At 37.2% G+C, this 22,628-nt stretch overlaps 1 protein-coding gene across 5 annotated transcripts in view; it reads left to right on the forward strand.

Moving 5' to 3' along the window:
* OPA1 (OPA1 mitochondrial dynamin like GTPase) overlaps positions 1–15,722 on the forward strand; it is a 55,482-nt gene extending 39,760 nt beyond the window's left edge. For 4 of the 5 annotated variants that reach the window (XM_063337811.1, XM_063337814.1, XM_063337813.1 and 1 more), the window contains 2 exons: positions 13,140–13,217; positions 13,763–15,722. In XM_063337811.1, coding sequence (XP_063193881.1) covers positions 13,140–13,204 — 65 coding nt within the window. In that variant the 3' untranslated portion in view covers positions 13,205–13,217; positions 13,763–15,722. The remainder of the gene's footprint in view (positions 1–13,139; positions 13,218–13,762) is intronic. The other variant, XM_063337812.1, reaches the window with a different exon arrangement.
* The last annotated feature ends 6,906 nt before the right edge of the window (positions 15,723–22,628 follow it).

Consider the following 22,628-nt stretch of genomic DNA (forward strand, 5'->3'; position numbering starts at 1 on the left):
GTTCGATCAGTATCTTAAATATGCCATGTGCTAGGTTCTGTAAGAAGTAAACAGGGGTGGCGGGAGCTAAGAGTACAGTGGTAAACATTAGTGATTTTAAAGGAGAATTTCCACTCATAAAAATGCCTCTTGTCAGGACTGTCCTGTTTGTCTTGCAGGCTTTAAGGCACTGCTTGTGGCTGCAGGGAAAATTCAGTATCTAATGGTGGCAAGTCAGTCCCTTCAAATGCCTGTGGCTGCGTTATGCACAAGTGTGTGCAGCTGTACACAAAGCTTTTCCACTTTCTCTCTTTTAAAATATTAATTACCTTTCATTTCTACAATACCTTAAAAGATGGATCAGTTTGTATATATATCCTTTAATTCCATCAGTAATCTTTTATAGTATTTACTAGTTCATACTGTTTTCTCCTGTATTCGTGTTTAACTTTTCAGAAGTGACTGACATTGAACATTCATTCAGGCTGCCTCTGAACTTACTGAAAATTATTACATTTTAAATGTATTTTAAAATGGGGAGGGTGTCTGCAAAATTTGTTAAAACAGTAACACTACTGGCATTTGCTGAATTTCAAGAACTTTTTGATGGCAATGCTAAAGTGGGTTGATTACGTATAAAAAACAATTCTTTGAAGTCACACCTTCCTTAGGATTCTATCTTTTTAATTATGTTTTTCAGTATTGGGTAATACTTTTTTTTTTTCGGGGGGGGGGGGGGGGGTGGAAGGAACACATAGGTGAAAGAATTTGATTTAAAGATAAATAATATCTCTTCTGCTGTTTTATTTTTAGCACAACTGACAGAGTAGTAATTTCAGCAGAAATACTCTATAGTTTTCTGCAAAATTGATAGCATGTGGATAAATCTTAACTTTCTGTCGGATGCTTTTTAACACAACAATTATTTTTTTAATGTTGGGCTCCCACTGAAAGGCTTCCCAGAAGTACCTAATTGTTTCCAGAATTCCACCCTGCTGGACTTGCTCTTTTTATATGAAGGGCCAAAGAAAACTTCCTCAATAGTGTGAACTTTGTACAGTAATGAAGTTGCCGTACAACTTTCCAACACAAGATGGCAATGAATGCCCTTTATAGAAGTGGGGAGGACGCGCATGCAGCAGAGGTGGCGCTGAGCCTCCCATCAGCGGTTACTTTTTCTTCGGTTTTGATGCATGAGCATGGCTTAGGCAGTAGGCATTGGTTTCTTGGATGTTAGGTTTTTTCCTCTGGGAGGAAGATGCACTTTGTCTAGACTTGTTCCTCTTGTTATCCACTCTGGGGTTTTTTTGTGTGTTTCTATGACATAATTTATGAAGATCGTAAGGGATGGTCATTTTTTCTCACATTTCTCACTAGCGACCGCATGGAAAGTATTAGTTTAGTAAGCTATGGTACTAAAAAACTGCTCCGAACTGAATGCTTTAATAATTTCAGAAAGAAAATGGGATCTTCCAGTGTTTTATCCTAATTCTAAACTATATATATTCATATTGCAGTAGCATTTAAAACATGCTAGGTGGCACACGCGCACATTGAATATTTAAGGAGAATCCTGGCTTCAGGCAGTCAGCAGGAGCTTTGCCATTAACTTCACTAGAGATGAAATTTCACAGACCCCAAAGAAATACACATTCTCTGTCTTCACTTATTTCTCCTCCTTTATTCCTTTTAAACAGCTAAACTATGAATGTTGCAAAGGCATTTAAGTGCACAGGGTAAACACATGTAAGGATAGTACATGGAAAGCATCCATGTATGGAATGCATAGGTCAGCATGCTATTCATCCATTATTGTGTTTCCTCACAAGCTAAAGGAAAAGAAAGCCGAGACTTCACCAAATTATAAGTAAAACCATGTGCATTTATACAGGGAGAGTCATTGGCAGGAGGTGGGAAGGGACTTGCAGGAATGCCTGTGGAAACTTGATCCTGAAATTGCTAGGTATGAATGTGAAGGCGTGAGCCTCCAAGTTAGTTTGTCAGTAATACTGACACCTGTACAGGTGTCGTGGGCTAGCTGAGACTTCATTCTGCGCAAAAGCTTTTTGAAACTTTTGAGGAGTGAGCCCTCACATGAAGAAAAGATAGCTTAGGGCCATTTGTTTAAATTCTGTCATACATTTGTAAGGTATGAAATATAACAGTTTGCAGAGCTTAATTATTTTCTTGTAAAGACTAAAACATACAAAAACTAAATAAACCGTTGTTATAGTAAAATACTTTCAAGTTTTGTATCTAAAGTCATTGCTTTAAAGTCACTGCATTAAATTCTTAAATTACTTTCTCTTGTGTTGAATCCATTAGTGTTGAATGTAAAACTTTTGCAAACTTTGAGCATTAATGATTTAATATCATATATGCACATAATAAATTTGCTGGTTTAATGGAGCTAATGTTAGCTAAGGTGGGTACTTCCATATGCAAGTTGCTGACTCAGGATCTGGAATTCCCGTGATGTATTTGGCTAAGCTGAGTGGGCTCTGTCGTGTCTGTTGTATGTAACAAACCGATTTAAATCCAAGCGAGTCTCCTTTTTTGCTATGCGTTTATGCAAAGTTGGGGATAAAGTCTGTGAGCAGTACTTTGCAGATAATAACTTGCTCTGTGGTTAATTTTTTTCTTTCATTGCTGTTAGAATGAAAATGTGTGAAACTAATCCTATATTGTGTTCATTACTGTAGCCTAATTAAATTTCTGTCCCTTGAGGTGACTGTCAACTCTACTTTGATTTGACCTCTGTCCTACATGACATTGTTGATTACATGTGCTCCTTAAAACCATGCTTTGACTTGGCTTTCTAAAGCCTTTGCTTCCATTTTCTCTTCTGTTATGAGCTTCAACTTTTTTAAAAGGTCACAACAGTGTTTCATAGGGGGCAAAGCTCAGCTGCAGGGGGAAAGATCTTTTCTCAAATAAGCAGATCTTTGGTAATTTTCCCCTAGAAACCAGAGGCAGACAAAACAACTCAAAAGGCAGTGGTTAGTAGTCCTTAAATCGATCCTTAAGGTGCTTGTTCAGAACTAACATGGGTTTTGGTGTTTACAAGACATAGGACAAAAAGGTGTAATTCTGAAGATATTTGAATTTAGAACCCAGATGTCACCCCTGCTGCTCAAAGACAGACATGGGAAAGAGGAAAGCATCCTAGGAAATCCAAATGGAGGAGTAATTTTATTAGAATCTGCAGAATTACGGTTATTTTGTGCTCTCGTTTCTTTCACGATACCTAAATATTGGAGTTTTAGAAGCTATGTAAGTAAAAATGTGGTTACTTCATAGTTGTGAGACATTTCACAGAAGTGGTGGTGGTCTTGCTTTGTTCCTTTCAGCTGATCATAGCTGTGAAGAGCGCTCAGTTACAGTCTAATCCTGAGTTAGCAGAAGGCTACACAGGGAGATGTTTTGGGGTCATTTCCCTTGCGGAATCACCTAACAGATCTCCAACTTCTGATAAGCCTGTGCAGGGTAGCTGCTCTCTTCACTGTCCCCTGCCAGCAGCTTCCCCCAGGACATTAATATAGCCTGCATCTTATCAGAGGCTGGTTGTCATTTAGAGCGCCTTCATTTCTGCCCAAATCTCAATCAGTCAAATAAAGTGCTTGTGTGGGCCATATGTACCTTAACGAGTTCAGGCTTGTGCTGGTGTCACCATTGTGCTGGTGGCAGTATGACTCCTGTGCTCCCTTCGAGCTCTGTAGATGTCCTGATGCTCTGTGGTGCTTGGAGTCAGGGGGCAACATGTTTGGAATCAGTCAGTGCGGTTGTGTGTTCAATTTCCCCCACCTTTGAACACGAGCAAGTCAACAACAGTGCATCCCATTATTTTTAGTAGATTTGCTAATTTTCTGGTACTCTGATAGAATGCAATTTAATTGTTTTTACGTGATTATCATGTTTTTAATTCCATGTGGATAAGTTATGAAATTACCCAAGCAAGCGTACTTTGACGTGAAAGACGCTGGTTGAATGTTTAAGGGGTTTTGTGGTGGTTTTTTTTTTCCTCTCTTGAGTTTTGGGCCATCTGCACAAAACTAATGAATTAAAACCAAAAGAATGTGTAGGACAGTCTGTGTCAAAGTGCAGATAAGGTAGTTCCTGCTTTGTGTCATGGCAGAAAGTGCTTTATAAAAAGCTGCATCTTCTCAGAGAAGGAAGTAATCCTCACGGGAGAACATACATCACTTGTAAACCTCCTGTGACGGAGTGATGGTTTACTTAAGTTAAGAATCCCAGATGACCAAAGTCTGTCTGCTGTGATTGCTTGAAGTTATTGATGAAGAGTTAGGCACTGATGTCCAGGTTCTAAAACTTACAGAGTTCAGCACATTTGTCACTGACTAAGCGAAGCCTATCACTTAAAGTTGACATGGAAAAATAATGATAAACTGCTACATGAGTAATGACATATTTAATGCCTGTTAATCTTACCCTAGACCCATGTCTCTTGTGCTTGAGGGTCATTCTGGTGTTGTCTGATAAATTTAATTTTTTCCCAAAATTTCCTTAATGTTGCAAGGATGAAAACATCTAATTGGATGCTATTTTCTTTTCAGTACTGGTTGCTTATGAGGGTACCTATTAATCAAAATTTAAATAAATACTTCTTATGGAGAGATTACTATTTGTATAAATGCACACTTTTAAACTAACCAGTGTATGTATTTGTTTTGAACTGGTATGGAATTGTGGAGTGTAACACTCGTGTTTCCGAAAGCTGGAGAAGTCAGTGTCGTGTATGTTGCACATTACTAATGTTGTAGTGGATTCCACTTTTCTTCCAATTTGGAAGTCTATCTAAAAACGGAAGGAAATATTTCAGCTAGGAATGATAACAAACTAAGAAAAAATAATAGAATAACCTGTTTTTCTTCAGGGCATGATGACTTAAGTTTCTGACTATCAAAAATGAAGCTTGTAAATTTTTAGATCATAATAATAGTCTCATCACCATTTCATTTTCTGACATCGTATTTTAGAGAGACTTTCCCATAAATAGTCCTGATAGTAAATTATTTTATTATATGTTATTTTATTATCTAGCTAACTAATGAGTATGCTTCATTTTGGGTGGAGAAACAACACGTATCAGTTATTTCTTATGTTAAAGCCTCTTCACAATTTTATAGCCTTAAGGTTACAGTAGCCTTTACATGAGTAATTTGCCTTTATAGCTGTACATGTCTTTTCTGCCTAAGAAAAAGTTGGGTTTTTTTTACATCACTGGATGAATCATTGAGTAATATTTCTGGTTTGCCTTTGTACTTTTCACTATTTCTGACAAAAATAATGAGCATCATGATGTTCTGATTCATTCTAGTTTAACTGTTTTGATTTAGAAATTAAATCTCTCTGTGTCCATAAGTTTGATTCAGGATGTGAGTCCATTTTACAAGGTTGCCTTGTCATTCTGCTACTAAACTCCTTCTAACTGTCCAGTAAGCAGCACAGCAAAGTTCTGTTGAAAGATTGAGTTACTAAATAGAACAGTTTTAATTAAAAATCTAAGGTAGGGACAGAGGGCTGAAAGGTGACCAAGTCCTACCTTGCTATTGCAGACATCGTAACTCTCATAAACTTGCAGCTTAATACAGATTAATAATCATTTGTACTTTAAACTAGCCTTAATGGTAGTATAGAAATTTACATGAGTTTGTATCATGATTTGGCAATATTTACTCTTCTGTAAACAAGCAGGACTGATGTGTTACAGCCCATAGAAAAGTATCTTGTATAAAGTCATCATAGGCTACATAATTGTCAATTTTGCTTCAGCCCCATACGTCAGTTCTCGTATGCTGTGTCGGAGAAAGAAAGATTTGGTGCTTGCCAGCCTGAGGAGCCCCAGGGACCCCTCCAAGAAATACAGACAGCTTCTGTTCTGTTTGACTGAGGAGGGGAAAATGTGTTGCCGAAGCCATTTCATTGAGCTGCAGAGGTCTCGCTTGTGAATCTGGGGCAGCTATAGGTCAAGACATTGATTGATTAGTAATTTACAGTTTCATCAGCACAACGCACAATTCCTGTTTCTGCCACTAAAAAGCATTATTAGTAATGCTAAAATAATGTTCCAATGCTCAATACCTTGTAAGAATAGCTGAAGTGTTTTCAGACAAGCTCTCTTCTACTGCTGATTATCTTTAGTCTGAAATAAAGGTGATACTGTTTTGTACAGGCAGCTGATAGCTTTGCAAGATATGATATGCAGAGATAAATAATTAATATGATATTGATACTTGCAACAAAAGTTACTTCAATGATGTCAGCTGTGATTATTATTTTTTTCTGTCTAAAATGACTTTTTGACACTAAGATTTTATTATGTTTCTACAGCAGGCTAAGTATACACTCTGGAGATGATTTTTACTTTCCCTTTTTTAGAGGAAGATTCACCTACAACAGGGAAAAGAAAAAATGTACCCTTTATATATGTCTTTGTAGGAAACAGGGTCCTTGATGTTTTCTCCTATTAATGCCATGCAAAAGGAGATTTTTAACCGGATCGCCAGCAGGCAGTTGTTGATGAACTTGATATGTTGACTGACCCTTGGAGATTTTAATAGCTATATTAAAATAACATATTTAGCACCTTGTCTTGTTCTAGGGTTTAAAATATATTTTTCTGAGAGGACACTGAAACATTATCTTCATCTATTTCACAATGAAAGTGCATCTCACCTGATGCACTTGGGTAGTTTGGGCACGTCCCTGTCCTTCTCACTGTCTTTCTGGAACTGACAACTGAAGTACAGGATTTCTAGATGTTGCTCAGATTAAAATACCTTTTCTCTGAAGTTGGCAAAGGGATTTAAGGCAAGTAGAAAGTTGTCAGTAAGTCTGGTGAATATAACGGTGGATGTCTAGCTTTATATGTCTGAGAGGGGAAGCCTGATTTTATAAATTTATTTACAACATTTTTGTATCATAAGTATCCCATTCCAGTGAGCGTACTTTGAAGTCAGAATTTGTAGAAAGAACTCAATTAAACTGGCTGCAAATTCAAATCTCATTATAAATTGCAAGACGTAAGAAATATTTTGTAACAATAAAGAAAAGCTACTACGATGTAGCATCAGTTAGCGTCTTCATTCAGTCTAACTACTAGTAAGTAAAGAGTATGCTCGCTATTTTCTGCAAGCTTGCATTTTAAAGGCTCTCTATTTTTAATGATTCATGGATTTACTACATGAACTATTATAAATTCCATTTAAACTTTTCAGGGTTCTGCAGTGCTTTTATTACACTAATGAGCTAATTGTTTAAGAATCATTCACATGATTCATCCTCCTGCTCAGCCCTTTTTAAAAAAACTTTTAGCTGCTGAAACTCTCTTGACAAACCAATATTTATAGCAGTTTGACAGCAGGATGAGGAACAGCGTTTGTCTTTGTAACAGCTTAAAGAAAAGGCCTTTCCAGCACCCAGCCATGCAGTTACAGTCTTGACCTCTTTCTTATGCTGGGAACATCCATACAGCAGACAAGCAGCACCTCCCCTGTGTTTTCTTGACCCTTTCACTGTCCATTCACTTCCCATCTGTTTTGCAGCCTTAAAGGAACAGAGGGGGCCCTCTACTTATAAATCTGTCTTTGCAGCTGATAATTGATGTTCTGTCTCTTTAAGGGCAGCCTGGGTGGTTTTACCTTTTTTTTTTTTATCTTAAAACTTTAGCTTTTCTCTTGGCCTCATCTCGAGGAAAATATGCTGTGTGAACAAGAGGAAACTGGCAAAATATGCGATGGGTAGTTTCAAAGGATTTTCTAAAATTCAGCGGGACATGACCCTGCAATGATCAGTAAATTATAGTAGCTGTTAGGCTGTGGCTGTGCGCGACATGAGAAAGCATGTTGATGCAGGTCTTGTAACTGTGGGTGCAAAGTCTGCTTTCTGGGGCATTATTTGGAGTGGCCGTGAGCGTGCTGCCTCATACTATTTCAATGAGAAATCAAGCTTTTGCATGGCCCTTAGAAAATTCAGGAATACGGTACAAAAGGCTGAACTTTGAAGAGATGATTTTATTTTCACACACACATACATGCTTCTCCACCTGACTGTTCATAGGGGGTTGTATACAGCTACAGGGTTTGTGTCTTAGGTAGCCCTAAGATAAAGTTCAACTCTCAATAGGAAACCGTGGATCGACACTTCCAATTTTTAATGGTGTGCTTCTGGGCATTCTGATGAAATCTGACTACAGACTGGGCTTTCCTTTTTACTATAGGAAAGATGATGCATTCAGAGCAGTAAATTCAACATTTCTGCCTCTGTGGTTAATTAACCATAACATAGAAGTAGCACAGCAAGCAGTGAGAATGTTTATAGGCAAGGAAGGGATTAAGAAAGGAAGGAAGATTAAAAAAAAAAAAAGAGGGGACTAAAGTCTGAACGCAATCCAGAGCAAAAGGAGTAACAACCATGAGCTTTCAAATATCAAAGTCATGTAAACATCAGTTGGAGGTAGAAATCACTTTAATGTAGAACAGGAGGACTTATAATGAGGTATTAACACATTTTTATCATCGTTGTTTCATGCTGTAAGTTTCATCAAAGTATAAAATAAAGACGGTTCTGTGTCCAGAAAGATTTTTACAATTTTTCTTGATGCTGCAACTGAAAATTGATGTCATATGGACAAAATTGTAAACAGCGGAAGGGAAAGCTTTTTGATTTGCCTAAATGCTCCTGCAATTTTCTCCCTATTGTGGCACAGACAGACACGAACACCTTTAAAATTCTGTGCTAAAACCATTGGTTTTTTTTACAGGTCAGTATGTATGATTTGAATGTCTCAAAATTAAGTTATCTTCAGAAGCATAAGCAAGACAGGTTTTTTGGGCAGAGGCCACATCTTTTATTAAACCAATTAATACAGTTGGAAAATATCTAGAAAAACTTTTTCTTGCTACTTAGAGCATGGTTGACATACATCAGTAATGTACTTTCCTTTTGTAATTTGCTTTTAATGTTATTTTGAGGATATTTGGCCTTACTTCAGGAGATTAATTTGATAACTTACTTTAGCTGTTTCATTTTAGCAGTGATTCCCCAGCTTCTGTATTGTTAATTAGTAGGTAAGCTTGACTGTCGAAGGGAGCACTCAGTAAGCAAGCTCCCCTTATAAGACTCAGTATTTCAGGGGTTTCCCTTCTGACCAGCTTATGATATTAGGAAAAGCAAACTTTATCTGTGCCTGTGTTCACGGTGTATCCAAATCCTAATTACAGATCAGTTAGTCTGGTTTTGAGCCTTTTAGATTTAGGATCACAGGATTAATGAAAAGATGATGAGAGGGTAGCGGTATCGTTTCATATGCAGAAAAGGAGAGACTGAGCATGAATGAGGATCTTGAGACATCCGAATAAAGAATTTCCTCATTCTGTCAGGGAAGTTTTATGGGATATGGAGGGAGGATTATGGGAATATTCATTACCAGATCAAGAGGCATAATGAGTTGATGTATGAACTTGCTTATCTTTTAGGTAAACACGGGGTAAATGGGAAGTAGAATAGCCATTCATTGCCCCTAGGCCTGTGAATTTTACTGTTCTAAAGATGGAAACGAGGGTTCAGTTACAGTTATTCTTCATTGATTTCATTTGATTTTTGATCACAGTTTAACAGGTGCGGGAAGAATTATGTATTTGTAACTTCAGGTCTGCATTAAAACTACCAAAGACTACGTTTTCTTTCTAGAATCCAGCAATAATATATATTTAAACTTCTGCAGTACTGTATAATAAGAATGTAGTACTTCTAACAGCCTTCTGTGATACTGGAGATACTGTGATACTGTAACAGTGCTGGGGTAGTTCAACCTGTTACAAAAATAATTTGCTAGTAAACTGAATGCTTTTAGTCTGTGGCTTGCTTGTACGTGGAAAAAACACGGTATCACAAAACCTAGAAAGAGCAACAGGTTACCTTTGTCCATCCCTTAATTTACTTATATACTAAGTATTCTTATCTGAAATGCGAGTTACGTTCTGGGTTTGGCATGTTGATAAAAGTTCCTCAAAACAATATACTGTAATTTACAAGTGTAGGTCACTAATATTTTGATCCAGGTGTCAATCAAAACCCTGCAAATGTGGGTACGCAGCTTGGGCATTTCACAGGGGAGAGAACTTCCCCAAATGAAGATGGGTAATCATAACAATTAATTGTTGTTCCAAATGCAGTGTCACATGGTGCTGATGAAACTATGGGCGGTTATCCCAGAACCGCAGACCTTGCACTTGCACTCATTAGAAGACTTCTGCCCGAGCATTTATATTTACTGGTTTATTAAGATTAGTGTTGTGTAAATGCATAACTCTGCCATTAGCCTATTTAAAAAGTAAACCAATTTAGCTGACTGCGGCCCTGTGCTACGGAAGGGACTTGTGGGGAAAATGGTACCGGTTGGCTGGGGTCTGCTGCTGCAAAAGGCTTTACTACTGCTAAGAATACAGGGCATAGCATGAATAATTGCAGCTATTTGGCAGTCATTGTAACTGTTCTTTTTTAAGAATAGCCAGCATGTTTTTTCAAAGTATTAAATTACCTCAAGACCTCATAATTATTACAGTTAAGCAATCATTTCAATTCAGTCCAAGTATAAAAACTAATAAAGTGCTCATAATATGGAGGCAATTTTAGTATGTCTGTTCTCTGAGCAAACACAGCTGATTCAGTATATTCTGATGGAATACATATTTGCTATCCTGTTATTTTAATATGCCCTAATCAGAAAATTAAAGTAGATTTTGTTGGCACAAACCTTTTTTTAAGAGTGAAATAATAGTTATAGATTTTTGCTGATGCTATTAATTTTCAGGACTGGAATATTTCATTAGCAAGAGGTTGAGAAGGGAAAATATTTGCATTTAATACTGCTAAATCTGCCTGCTTTCACTGAGTCTAATGGCTTGATCAATATAAAGAACATACTTGGGGAAAGCATGTAGCAATTAAAAAAAAAAAATTTCACATCAAAAATAAAGCTATTGAAAGCACAATGGGAAGACATCTTCTGGGTCATGAGATCTAATCTCCAGTTATCACTGGCAACTGCTGCTCATTTTGGAGAGTCAGGTCCAGGATTAATAATTTCCAAAAATATGTCAGCTCTGTCCAAGATAATAGGACATTATTTCAAAGGTTAATTTTGTAAACATACACAGAGCATCAGTATAGAAAGCTGAGCTAAGTAGTTGCCTAAATAAATGCCATAGAATTAATGTTTTCATTACACAAGAGGTTTATATACTGACATGCAAACAATACATACTCTTTTAGAAAAAAGATAGTAATGAAAACACTTTGAATGTGCTTAGTAAGGAGAAGTGATCATGGGACTGCTTTTTTTTTTTTTTTCTTTTTCATTGGCAGCTTTCAAAGATTCTCTCTGCTGAACTGAATCAAGGATTTCTTTTTTCATTAATTTAATTTTTTTCCCTGGTAAAAAAACTTCCAAGATACAGCCTTTTTTCCCCTCACACTCACTGTAATCTTAATTTAATATTAAAGTACTTTAAAAAAAAAAAAAATTAGCTGAAAATCAAGGAAGTTCTTTGGCGTTTTCTTTAGGACCCAGAGTGTGAGTCAGCCTCAGTGTCCATGGGTGGTTGTAGATAAGCACCACTGGGGAAGAGGACACTGAAGTGTTGAAAGTCTAAGTGGCCTGACCTTCGGCACCTAAGAATTGCATGATAAAGATAGGAGTTTGAGATTTCGTCATCCTCATGCAGGCTACTTTCCATATTTTATATCAAATGCTAACTAAAATTCTTTACTTCTGTTACAGGACTACAGGGTTTTGCGGAGTTATTATTATTATTATAATTACTCTAAAATGTATTTCATAACTGACTGTGGGCTTGTCACTTTGTTGCTGGATGAAACCTTGAGTTCCCTTAGCTGCCTTAGAGCATTCTTCTTGGAGGTCTTTTTTTTTTTTTTCCCGCTTATGCTTATTGCTTATGTATCCCATTTAAGGCTGACTGGTTTATTTTTCTTTATGTTTTGCTATTATTTCAGCTCAGCAAAGCCAGTTTATAACATGTGGTATTGCTACAGAGAAGAAAACATTAATATTAAAAAAAAAAAGCTCAAACCTTGTATTTCATACAAAGGTACAATGGCTTTAATCCAGTAGTATTTTTAGCATGAAAATAAAATTGTGTGTGTTTATGCTCATCTAACTGATTTTTGTCTCTCCTGCTGCTCTCCCCTTGTTCCTTCGTATTTCTGAAGTGTGTTTTTCATGTCCGTAATCACACACAGAAGGAGCTTCAAATGAGGATGTGGTGAGAGAGAAGCAGGAAATCTCGCAGGCTTTGGATTCCAGCTATGTTCTAAATCTTGCTTCATAAGCGATTTAATAAATCAAATAGGTTATATGATGACAAGTGGTGTATGGAATTGAGAAAAGAGTGGAAAAGTGCCTAAACCCCTCTGTTTTTCCCAATGTTGCCTTTTCATTCTTAGTAACTATTTGTAGTTGTGTTCAAGCCATGTTGTTGTAGAGAAATAAACTCCCAGCTTTAGTATTTATATAAAATAAGATTCTGCCCACATCCATCTGATTATTACTGAAATGCAAGGGAATAAAGTGCAAATTTTAAACATTCTTAACCTTGTGCTTGCCCTTCTGAATAGGTGTCTTGAATAGTGATGTTTCGTTCCCTGAAATTCTCCCTGCTTGAAAGGGCACGAGCTTTCAACTCTTTAGAATGATTAGTGGTGTTTGTGACACTTGCTGTGGAGAATAAAAATATTTGGTTAAAAGAGAAAGGGATTTGTGGGCATTATTTAGAAGATAACAACTCCCCATATGTAACAGGTGTACAGTAGTTCTGCTGTGCATGATCTAATGGAAACTTCAGTTTTTTGAAATACAACATTTCTACTATAGGATTGCTTTGGTCAATTTTTGAATTATTAAATTAGTATGTTTGTGGAAGTTCTTCTGATGTAGAAAAATGTTCTAAATCTTAATTTTAAGAAACTAAATGCATAGGGTAATATTGATGGCAGCATTAGTTTTTGTTCATGTTTGCAGGTTTGGGTTGTTTTGTTGTTTTTTGTTGTTTTTTTTTTCTTTCTGGGCATGTCCTCAATTTAGTAGTAGATATTTGAACGGTGATCTTTAATTCTTCCAGAAAAAGTTCGGGAAATCCAGGAAAAACTTGAAGCCTTCATAGAAGCCCTCCATCAAGAAAAGTAGATTGTTCAAGCAGGTAATCATGTTTAAATCATAAAAAGGTTGCTACAATTTTCTTATTGTCTAATATAAAATGATTATCCATCGCTTTTAGCTGCACGTGTTTTCATACAGACTTTGTGAAAATTCCTTTTTATTTTATTCCAGTGCCTGGCGGCTGCTGCTGCTTTTTGCTTCTAAGCCGACCTATACTCTCGGTGTTTTTGCTACAAGCAGATATGAAACTTAGTAGAACTATAATTACTGACTAGTTATTCAGATGTTGTGAAACACTGTGGGCTATTTGATTACTCTGAGTTCATTATTTTTAATAGTTTGTTATAAATCCCTGTGTTAAGAGAAAGACGGCATAAGTAGCTGGAATCGAAATTAAGGGAATACTTTTGTTTATAAAAGCATTTTGATTCATTTTTTTTCTTAAAGGCACTGTGTATTGTTAGCAACAATATTTGCATGTGGGTAATTTCTAACTTTCTTCTTCTGTATTAATTCTTAAAAAAATAAGCCTAAGTGCTGTCATATATCTGCACACATCTTGAAACAATGTCCTTTCTGTTTCAGCAGCAACTTTACACAAGAATGCAGCCTTTTCCAGGATACCTTGCACAAAGAAGACTGAATGGAAATGGCTTTTGTGTCCCATTCTCTTTCCTATCTTTTGGGGAGCATCCTTAGACGATGAAGGGGAAAGAAAATAATGTCTCATGGGATTGAGAAGTTCAGTTAAAATCCACCTGCTCTTTTAATTTTTGAAGCTACATGCACATGACAGAAGAATCTGACTTGTGTGTCAATGAGATAGCTTGGGAGTTTGCTGAAGTTGTACATTTAAGTTTGGTTTTTTTCCTGAAAGGAAAAAAAGCTTTTATTTTTGGCATCTGTCTTGTATGGTAGAGCTGGATGAGATTCATAAAATGATTTTATCTGTTGTCATTTTCTTGCCTGCAAATGATCCTCGGAGTTTGACATAAAGTTTTAGTATTTGTATGTACATTAAAATGCCCTTCTAAGTAATGCCATTTGTATTTGTTATGCTCTGTGTTGAAGCATTCTCTGATCACTCTGGTACAGATTTAAGAGCACGATATTGAGATCTTGAGAGGAAGTTGTGGATTTTGTTAAACTCCTAAACTCTTGAGAGACGTCATCTGAGGAATTCTTGTAGTGCTTTCAAGTGAAAGTACAGACTGCTATTCACTGACACCTTAAAAGGTTTGGCTCAGGAAATAATGTCAACAGCTGCTCCTTTTACCCATTCCTTCCTAATATATGTTGTTACTCTTGAATCAGCCGATTACATTTCATTTCTGGGATTGCACAGACTCTGATTTCCTTCAGAGCTCCTGAAGCTCCTCCCTTCACCATAGGTACAAAGTCACTTGATCAAGTACATGTGAAATGTAGAAAGATACTCTGTACAATTCCAACTTGTCCAACCTCAACTAAAAAAGGAAAAAAAAATTAATCTAATTTTTCTAATATCTTCTTTTAAGACCAAAATTGCTTTTATAAGAACGTTATGCACAAGGTCCCACTTGATTTCTACCATTCAGTATAGTAAAAATAGTAAGTAGTCTTTCTTTTACTGCCTTTTAGTTTTGCCATAGAAATGTCTCTTCTGACAAATTTAAGCATGATTTAGGCTCTGTATCGTAGGTGCCTGGTGATTAATCACCACCATATTTTTCTGCCCACACTTTGCCACAAATGATCTTCTAAATAATTCTGTGGAAGAAGAACCAGTTTGTTTTGCAGTTGTCTGATTACGTATGTTGAAAAATTGACCTAGGTTTATTTTTCCCTTTTGAAAAGGCTATTGATTTTGATGTGTGGCAAATAAAAGAGAGGAATCTGGACATTTTACAACAGATACTGCTTCTGTTTGCTCTCAGAGGAAACAATACACAGTTTGGTAAGATGTTCCCCAAATGTTCAGACATAAATTATTTAGTCAAGTGGACAAAAAGTTAACGTAGAGCTATTCATAAAATGGTGTTGAAAGATTAAATATTTCAAGGTGATCAAACTGAATGTTTTGGGATTTTCTGTTTAAAATTACTTCCTGAAAATGAGTGTTTGAGAACGGAAGAATGAAAAAATGACTTGTGTCTTCATCATTCTCTGAAGATAACTTCAGAAATGTACGTTTGCACAATTCTGAAGGCAGAGTCCTTAAGTTGTATAGCAATTGAAATAAGTCTGTACTTGTGTTAAATCCTTCTTTGTAAAAAAAAAAAAAAAAAAAAAAAAACCAAACAAAAAAACCCACAACTTTTGCATTTACCTACAGATCACTATTTGAAACTTCTGTGTAATGTAAATGTTGCAAAATATCGCATCCAGTGGCCCAGTGTTCATCTCTCTTAGTGTGATGTTCCTATAGTTTTAGTTTCAACTTCTCTGTGCTGCTCATCTAAGACTTAGCATGATGTATTCCATGAAAACTAGGTATTTATTGAATAAAAATGTAACTGAAGGAATAATAAAATGTGGGCTTTGAGCACAGTGCTATTGCACCGAATTCAGAAGTCACTTTGGCCTTCTCATTTATTAAATTATGAAAAAGTATACTGTTAATGATATTAACATGTCTGATTCAAAGTGCTATGTCAGCACCGAGTTACTGGTAACTGTGTGAAGTGTTATCTTCTACTATATAAATTAATAATTACCTTACCATTTATTTAATACATTTAGACGAAGATATTTTATGAAAAACCATTACGTTGAAAGCTTATCTCTCTAGAGATTTAGATAATCAACTAATATTCAGAGTATAAATGAAGACTGGTTATGGAGTGTTAGTTTCAGGTGCATTTAAAACAAACAAACTTACTGAGACAATGGGTTTGAGAATTATAGAGCAGTCAGCTTAGCAACCCATCAATTCAGGAATACGTCTTTTTCTTTTTTCTTTCTTTTTCTTTTAGATGAAGAAAAATTTTACAAAATCAATTGGAAAAATAATATTCACTGTAAAACTGTGGTATTGAAGGTGCTGTGTATTTGCTCCGTAAAGCTTAAATTGCAGACATGAGCATGTTAGACTCAGTGAAGGATTATAACTTCACATTAACTTGATTTCATGATTAAACTAACCAAAAATGGTCTTGACAAATAAGCAACAGGTAATTTCATGCTGTTTTTTTATGGGATTTTATGTTAAGTTTAGAAGAAAGAAGAGTTATCGCAAGTTGTGCTTATCTCACTAGTAAGTTAGCATCAGTTAACAAAAGTAAAAATGGGCTTAAGTGCTTCAAAATTGTACCTTGTAAGGATTGTCTTACTAGATAGCTGTAGTTATGTTAAACAGCATAAGAAGGATGTGCTGACTATTACGATTTTTAGCTAGTAAACACAATTATTTGAACTGTCTCTAAAATCCATGTGATGCTGAAAAGTATGTTATTCCAAACTGTTTTGCACAAGTTCAGGATATTTTTGTTACATATACTCCCTTCAGATTCTGCATAAAGCAATTTATTGTGAGAAGCGAAGACTAATTTCTGGGGCTTTTTGAGATTAGAGAGGGGATCAGCAAATGCAAATATAATTATTTCATAAATGGATATTGCATTTCTAAAGCATGTTCTTTACTGTCATGTAGATATGGTACGGTATTTCTGTTTTTCATGAAATTAGACATTTATGAGCCAAGGTTTAGATATTAACGTCCAAGGGTTTTTCTGTCGCTTCTTCATGAAAAAGGTACAAATGGTGCTTTTTCACATGTCGAGAATTATTCCTTCTGAGTGGTACCTAGTAACCTCATCCTAAGTTATCAGGTCATGAGAGAGGTTAAAAACTTGTAAATGTGTAAAAGTGTCAAAAGCAAGTGTAGTTAAGTTAGAAGGTGAAAATGTCAAATAAAGTTCCTAGTTATTACAAACGTGCAAGTATGCTCTATTTCACCATCAAGAATATATTAGTCAATTTTTTTGACTGAGTATATTTGAACCTAAGCTGAATTATCATGTATTTACAAAGCTCATGTTTAGAGAATTTCATTTTTGTATGTCTCAAATGTAACAAAGTAACTCTTAACAATAGGATTAAAAAAGATGCAAGAGATTGATCACCTCAGTTGAGAAATGTTGAAATATGGGAGCTCCAAGTCTGACCTGGAGCCCCTTGAGTCAGTCAGAGCTGTTTGTTCTTGGTGGGATTTGGTCCTAGAGATATCTGTGGGATCTTTTGATGTCAGTGAAGGTGTTGCCATGTGAACTCGGTCTGTGATAATACCTCTGTGTTTTTGCAGAGTTGCAATGTGAGTTTTCTTTGACTATTTGGAATGTGTTTCTAGGTCTTGAGGTGCTTTAGGAAATGTTCCAGTCATGCTTCCTCACACGGATGGGATGTACAGTGGTGAAGATTACTGAGATATTGGGGTACCTCACAAGAATTTACCATGTATGGCTATTTGAAAAAACAGCAGCTAATAAATGAGCTTCCTGTATTTCCCTTTCACTTCCTCAGGAAGTGTTTGACTAGAGAACTCCATTGACTGAGAAGCAGAAACCTGCCCATTTCCAAAGTCTGGAGACAAAGTAGAGGGTTGACTACAATTCTGATTACAAACTACCATGCCAGTCTGAACTACTGTATTTCCAGTTACTGCTGTCTTGTGTAATTGGCTTAAAGGGGAAAAAAAAACCCCAAACAAACTACTTCCATCTTGACATGAAGATTTCAAGCAAGCTTGTATCTGCCATCACCTCAGTGCTGTAGCACATCAGAAGGTGAAATTACCCAAACTGTTGTTCTGTAAGAAATGCTAAAAATCACAGGCACGGTTTTAGTTTTGACTGTAGAAGTGACTCAGTAAATAGTTCTGAAAGTGCTTCTAGGATGGCTGGTGAAACAACTCCAGAGCCAACCTCAGAAACTGTTCAGAAACTTTTCTGAAATTGACTCTCAATAAGTTTCTTGTATTGATGCTGTCAGTCAGTGGGGAAATGTTTCCAGAAGTGATTCTAGAAGTGGTTGTGGCAAGAAGGCTGAGTTGAGTCTAGCAGCTGTTTGTAGCGTTTCTCGAATTCACTCTGGAGGGAGTTCTAGGCATGGTTCTGGAGATGAATCTGGAAAGGAGCCTGCCATTGGCTGTGAGGCTGATTCTGGAATTGGCTCTAGGTGCTGTTCTGCAGCCAATTCCAGAGGTATTTCTATCTGTTTCTGCTGAGAAGCTGTTTACTGTGCATAGCTACAAATGGTTGTATGTTTCCATTGCAGAACACTGATAGAAGGCTGTTTATTTGCTGCTGTTGGAAGCCTTGTAGGGTCTAAGAGGGTTTCCAGAGCAGTGCATCCTAACCTGTGTAGTGATTTCACATTCTGACTTAAAATGGATTTCGGACCTATCCTTGGCAGTGACAACCAAGATCAGCTTTTTTTTTTTCCCCCAAGTTTTTCACCCAAAGGACAACAGTGAACTTCTTGAAGGTTAATGAGAGTGGTGCATATTAACACCTTGGATTATACCATTCTTAATATAGGGGAAGACGTGAAGTTTTAGTTTAAAAGGGTATTTTATAATAAGTTTTATAACAGAAATAGATTCAGTGTTGTATCCTTTTTAACATTTTAGAGACTTCTTTTCAGGAGAAGAGCTGGGCATCACTGGACAAGACTGACAGCTGCCACATTCTTAGAACTGCAGAGGACAAGCCCGTTCTGTTTGTGCTCTATTACTATCAGCCTTACCATTTGGAAATGACATTAACTCTACCCTTGGCTGAATCTGCACATTCATTTTTCATAAAGGAGCATCTCTTCCAGACTGCTGGAATACAGCAGACTGCACGATGAAAGCCTCTTTAAATCTAGAATTATTTCACTACAGAAATCATAACCAAAGATCATTTTCACTTCTGTTTCAAGCAACTGTTCTCTCTTTGCTAGCCTCATGAAATAAGTGTTAAGGTAACAGTATGCCCCCTATATTTAAGAATATCTGAAGCAGTATTTTGCATCATCTCCACAAGCCAATTGCCTGTGGCTTTTGATGTTTTGAGATGGAACATTCATTGCAACCTTCCTTACAATGAGTCTGTTCTGGTTCATGTGAAAATCAACATCCTTTTTTGTGTTGCTGCCTGACAGGATGCTACAATACTATTAGCATTTGCAAAGGGTTTGCTCCGTCTAATAGTGCAACCCCCAGATCACAGGCTGCTCAGTTTGTGATTCTCTATTATGTGAAAGACACAAAGAAGCTGAAGGCTGGCAAAGGCCTGTCAAATCTTGTAATGTAGCGAGCGACCCCAGAGCTTCATTCTGCTTTATATCATCCCTTGTTCCCCATCCCACCCCTTTCCTTGAATGGGCTCTGAGGTAGGTAAATGAATTCAGCGGTATGGTAGGCGGATGATTCCTTTCTGACCTCATTCCTGTACCATTTGTTTCCAGGCTTGTTGGAGGGAAAGGGACATATCTGAACCTTTTGTTTCAAATAATTTTCTTGCAGGTTGGGGAGTTAATGCAGACCTTGTCTGAACTCACCCGAGCGGAAAGTGTTCTGGGTACAAGTCGTGACACGCTTGGTCCCTTGGAATTGCTAGATTAAAGGCGAAAGCAGTGAATTGGAATTCTTTCACATTTGGCATTGCTTAAACACCTGGACACCTTCTTTTTGTTGTTGTTGTTTTGTTTCCCCAGTGTGCATGTGTTTATATTCTCTCATGCCTTGAAACATCTGTCTTAGGAGCAGACAAAAAGCAAAGATCAACCTTTGAACAGCCCAGTGTTAAGTGTCTTAGTTGGGAAGAAGTTGAAGCGAAAGCAGAGTACAGCATACACTAAGCAACAACCTTTCATACCAGAGTTGCCAGAGCTGTGCATCCTTGAAGATACTCTTGTAGAAGGAAAACTGGAGGAATGTGACCAGTAGCAAAATGGGAGGTGGAGATACCACCATAGCTATCCTGCACAGTCGTAAGTTTGCCCTCTGTGCTGCCAATGCCATGGTGTTTGGAGGATCATTCTTACCTCCTGAGTCATAGGTTGCTAAGGTATCAAACATAATACCAAAATATTACTCCCTCCAAATCTTAACTGCACGTAGCAGTAAGTTTGCAGTATCTGCAGTGTAAAATTGTAAGTAAACCACAACAGGAATATTATTTCACTTTCAGTATTCATGGAGTGTTCTGCTGAAGAGGAGTATTCTGGGTAACTTGAACTGCCACAGCAGCGTACATCTGGGAGGAAAATGGGATGTGCACAATAATCTCCATTTACTTCGCCCAGCAGAAATCTAGTGAGAAGCCAGTTTATCGTTTGGGCTCATCACTTTGTATTGCCTGTATGCTTTACAGAAGGCTTCCACAAGCCAAAGCAGACATTGGGACAAATCTGCGAGAACATCAGGCCTCAGAGTTGGTATGAAAGACACAAATATAAAGGGGATGAAAGAGGATGGTCATACCCCAGGTAAGGGTTTTGCCTTAAAAAATGTAGATACATTAATGACTTTATGTTGGTGGACTGTAGCTTGAATGCTTGACACCAGGGATATTGTCTGTCATATTGGTGCCTATGCATATTAACATATTTTCTGCATGTGCTTATGGAACTGCATGATAATGACATGTTATGAATTAAATACTATTAAGCTTGGAAAGCAAACTCCCAAATCTTGCACGGACTCAAGGCATCCCCAAAACAAACTCTGCTCATGCTTTGTTTCTGCTTGCCCAGTGGTGTGTTTGTATATCTCGGGTGGAAGATGAGTTCATCTAACAGTTGCAATCTCAAGCCCACCTAACCTGAAAGCTATTTGCGTGTGCAAATTATCTTGCAGTTTAGGACTAAGTCTGGACTAAATATTTCATCCAAATAGAATAGCTTCCCTGCCCTACCCCCCAGATTTCTTGCTAAAACACTTTATACTTTCACAGGATTCCAGAATTGATAATGTATAGCTTTGTGTGAGGCCTTGCCTAGTCTCTCACAAGCAAGACCAGCATGAATATTAACTATATAAGGCCCTTTAAAAATACATAAATAACTAAAATTTTAAAAAATCCTCCACCAATCACCAGGAAGGTGGTGCTATCCCTTTTGTTCTTATCATGTAGTACCTCTGCTCTAACTGGTGGACAAAAGATTATTTTTTTCTTGACTGTTATCTAGCAGCTCTAATCAGTTAGATCTTTTTGTAAGGAAGCTTTTTCTTTAAGCTATTGACTGTTTGTTTCATGGCCCAAGATTGGTTGCTACTGGATACTATTGCCATAAGGAAAACAAGAGCTTCCTGCTTAAAAAGGCCCTCTTCCCTCCTGTCAGTTTATGCATAGCCCATCCCTTCAGCTGGAGGAGGTAACACTTCCCTTTTTCAATAAAAGAAAATCATTTTCCATTGCCCAGTGCCTGAAAATTAGAATTCAACAAGGTTTATGGAAAAACAGCTAGCCCTGTAGGTTATCTCGTGCAGGTTTATCTCTGTATACTGCTCTGTTACATGTTTTTACACACCCTGTTTGCTTTTCCTACCAGCACAGCCGCCTTCCCTGTGCTCCTCTGCCCTGTTGGCATGTAAATTACACCCCCACCAGGTGACATTTTCTGGCCCGTGATGTGCTGAAGGTCAAATTAGATGCTTACAATAGTGCCATCTGGCTTGAAAAATATATGGCACAATTCATACTACTGCTCATGTCCATTTTCAGTTTTGTTTCTGGTGTATTGGTTTTAGCTACAAGTGTGTAGCACTTATAAATATACCTGTATCTCAACATATGTATGCAATGAAAAAACCATGCAGGCTATCTCATTTCAGAAATCGTGACTTGCTGACTGGTCTCTGACAGACAAACGCTACTAGTAGATGAGTAACAGAGAAGAAACATTGGAGAGTGGTTTATGGCAAGAGGCTGTTTTCATGTGAAAACAAGGGAATGCTATACCACTTGCTGAAGCTTAGAGCAACTCCCGGATCCTTGCTGAAATCAAGCTGTGTGATGAAAAGGCTGGTAGCCTCTTGGGCCAAGAGACAGGGATTATAAGAATATTCATGACTCCTGAGAATCAGCAGGTGAGACCTAATGCACACATTTGCCCCTCACCCCTTTCCCCAGCTCATCCTTTTGGTAAACAGTACATAAAGGCTGGGTTCCCAGAGTGGCTGAACTCAGTTCCTAATCTTTTTCTTTTTTTTTCCCTCCTCTTTTTTTCCCCTCCATTCTTTATAAAAAAGATTGCAGCGTTTTCACCACTTGTCCCAAGCAGAAGCACGGACTCTCCTTTTCATTTCTAAAGAGCAACTGTGTGGCCAAACCAGAAGTCTTGTGACATTACTTAAGAAAGCAGAATGGTATCTTAGCATCCAGGGACTCTTTTAAAATGTAAAGAAAAGCCTTTCTGAGAGCTTGGATAAGCTGGAGAGGAATCTCTGTGGCATATGTGCATTCTCGTAGGAAAGCATGGGTTG

Source organism: Chroicocephalus ridibundus, chromosome 6 (genome assembly GCF_963924245.1).
Source record: "Chroicocephalus ridibundus chromosome 6, bChrRid1.1, whole genome shotgun sequence".
NCBI classification, from domain to species: domain Eukaryota; kingdom Metazoa; phylum Chordata; class Aves; order Charadriiformes; family Laridae; genus Chroicocephalus; species Chroicocephalus ridibundus.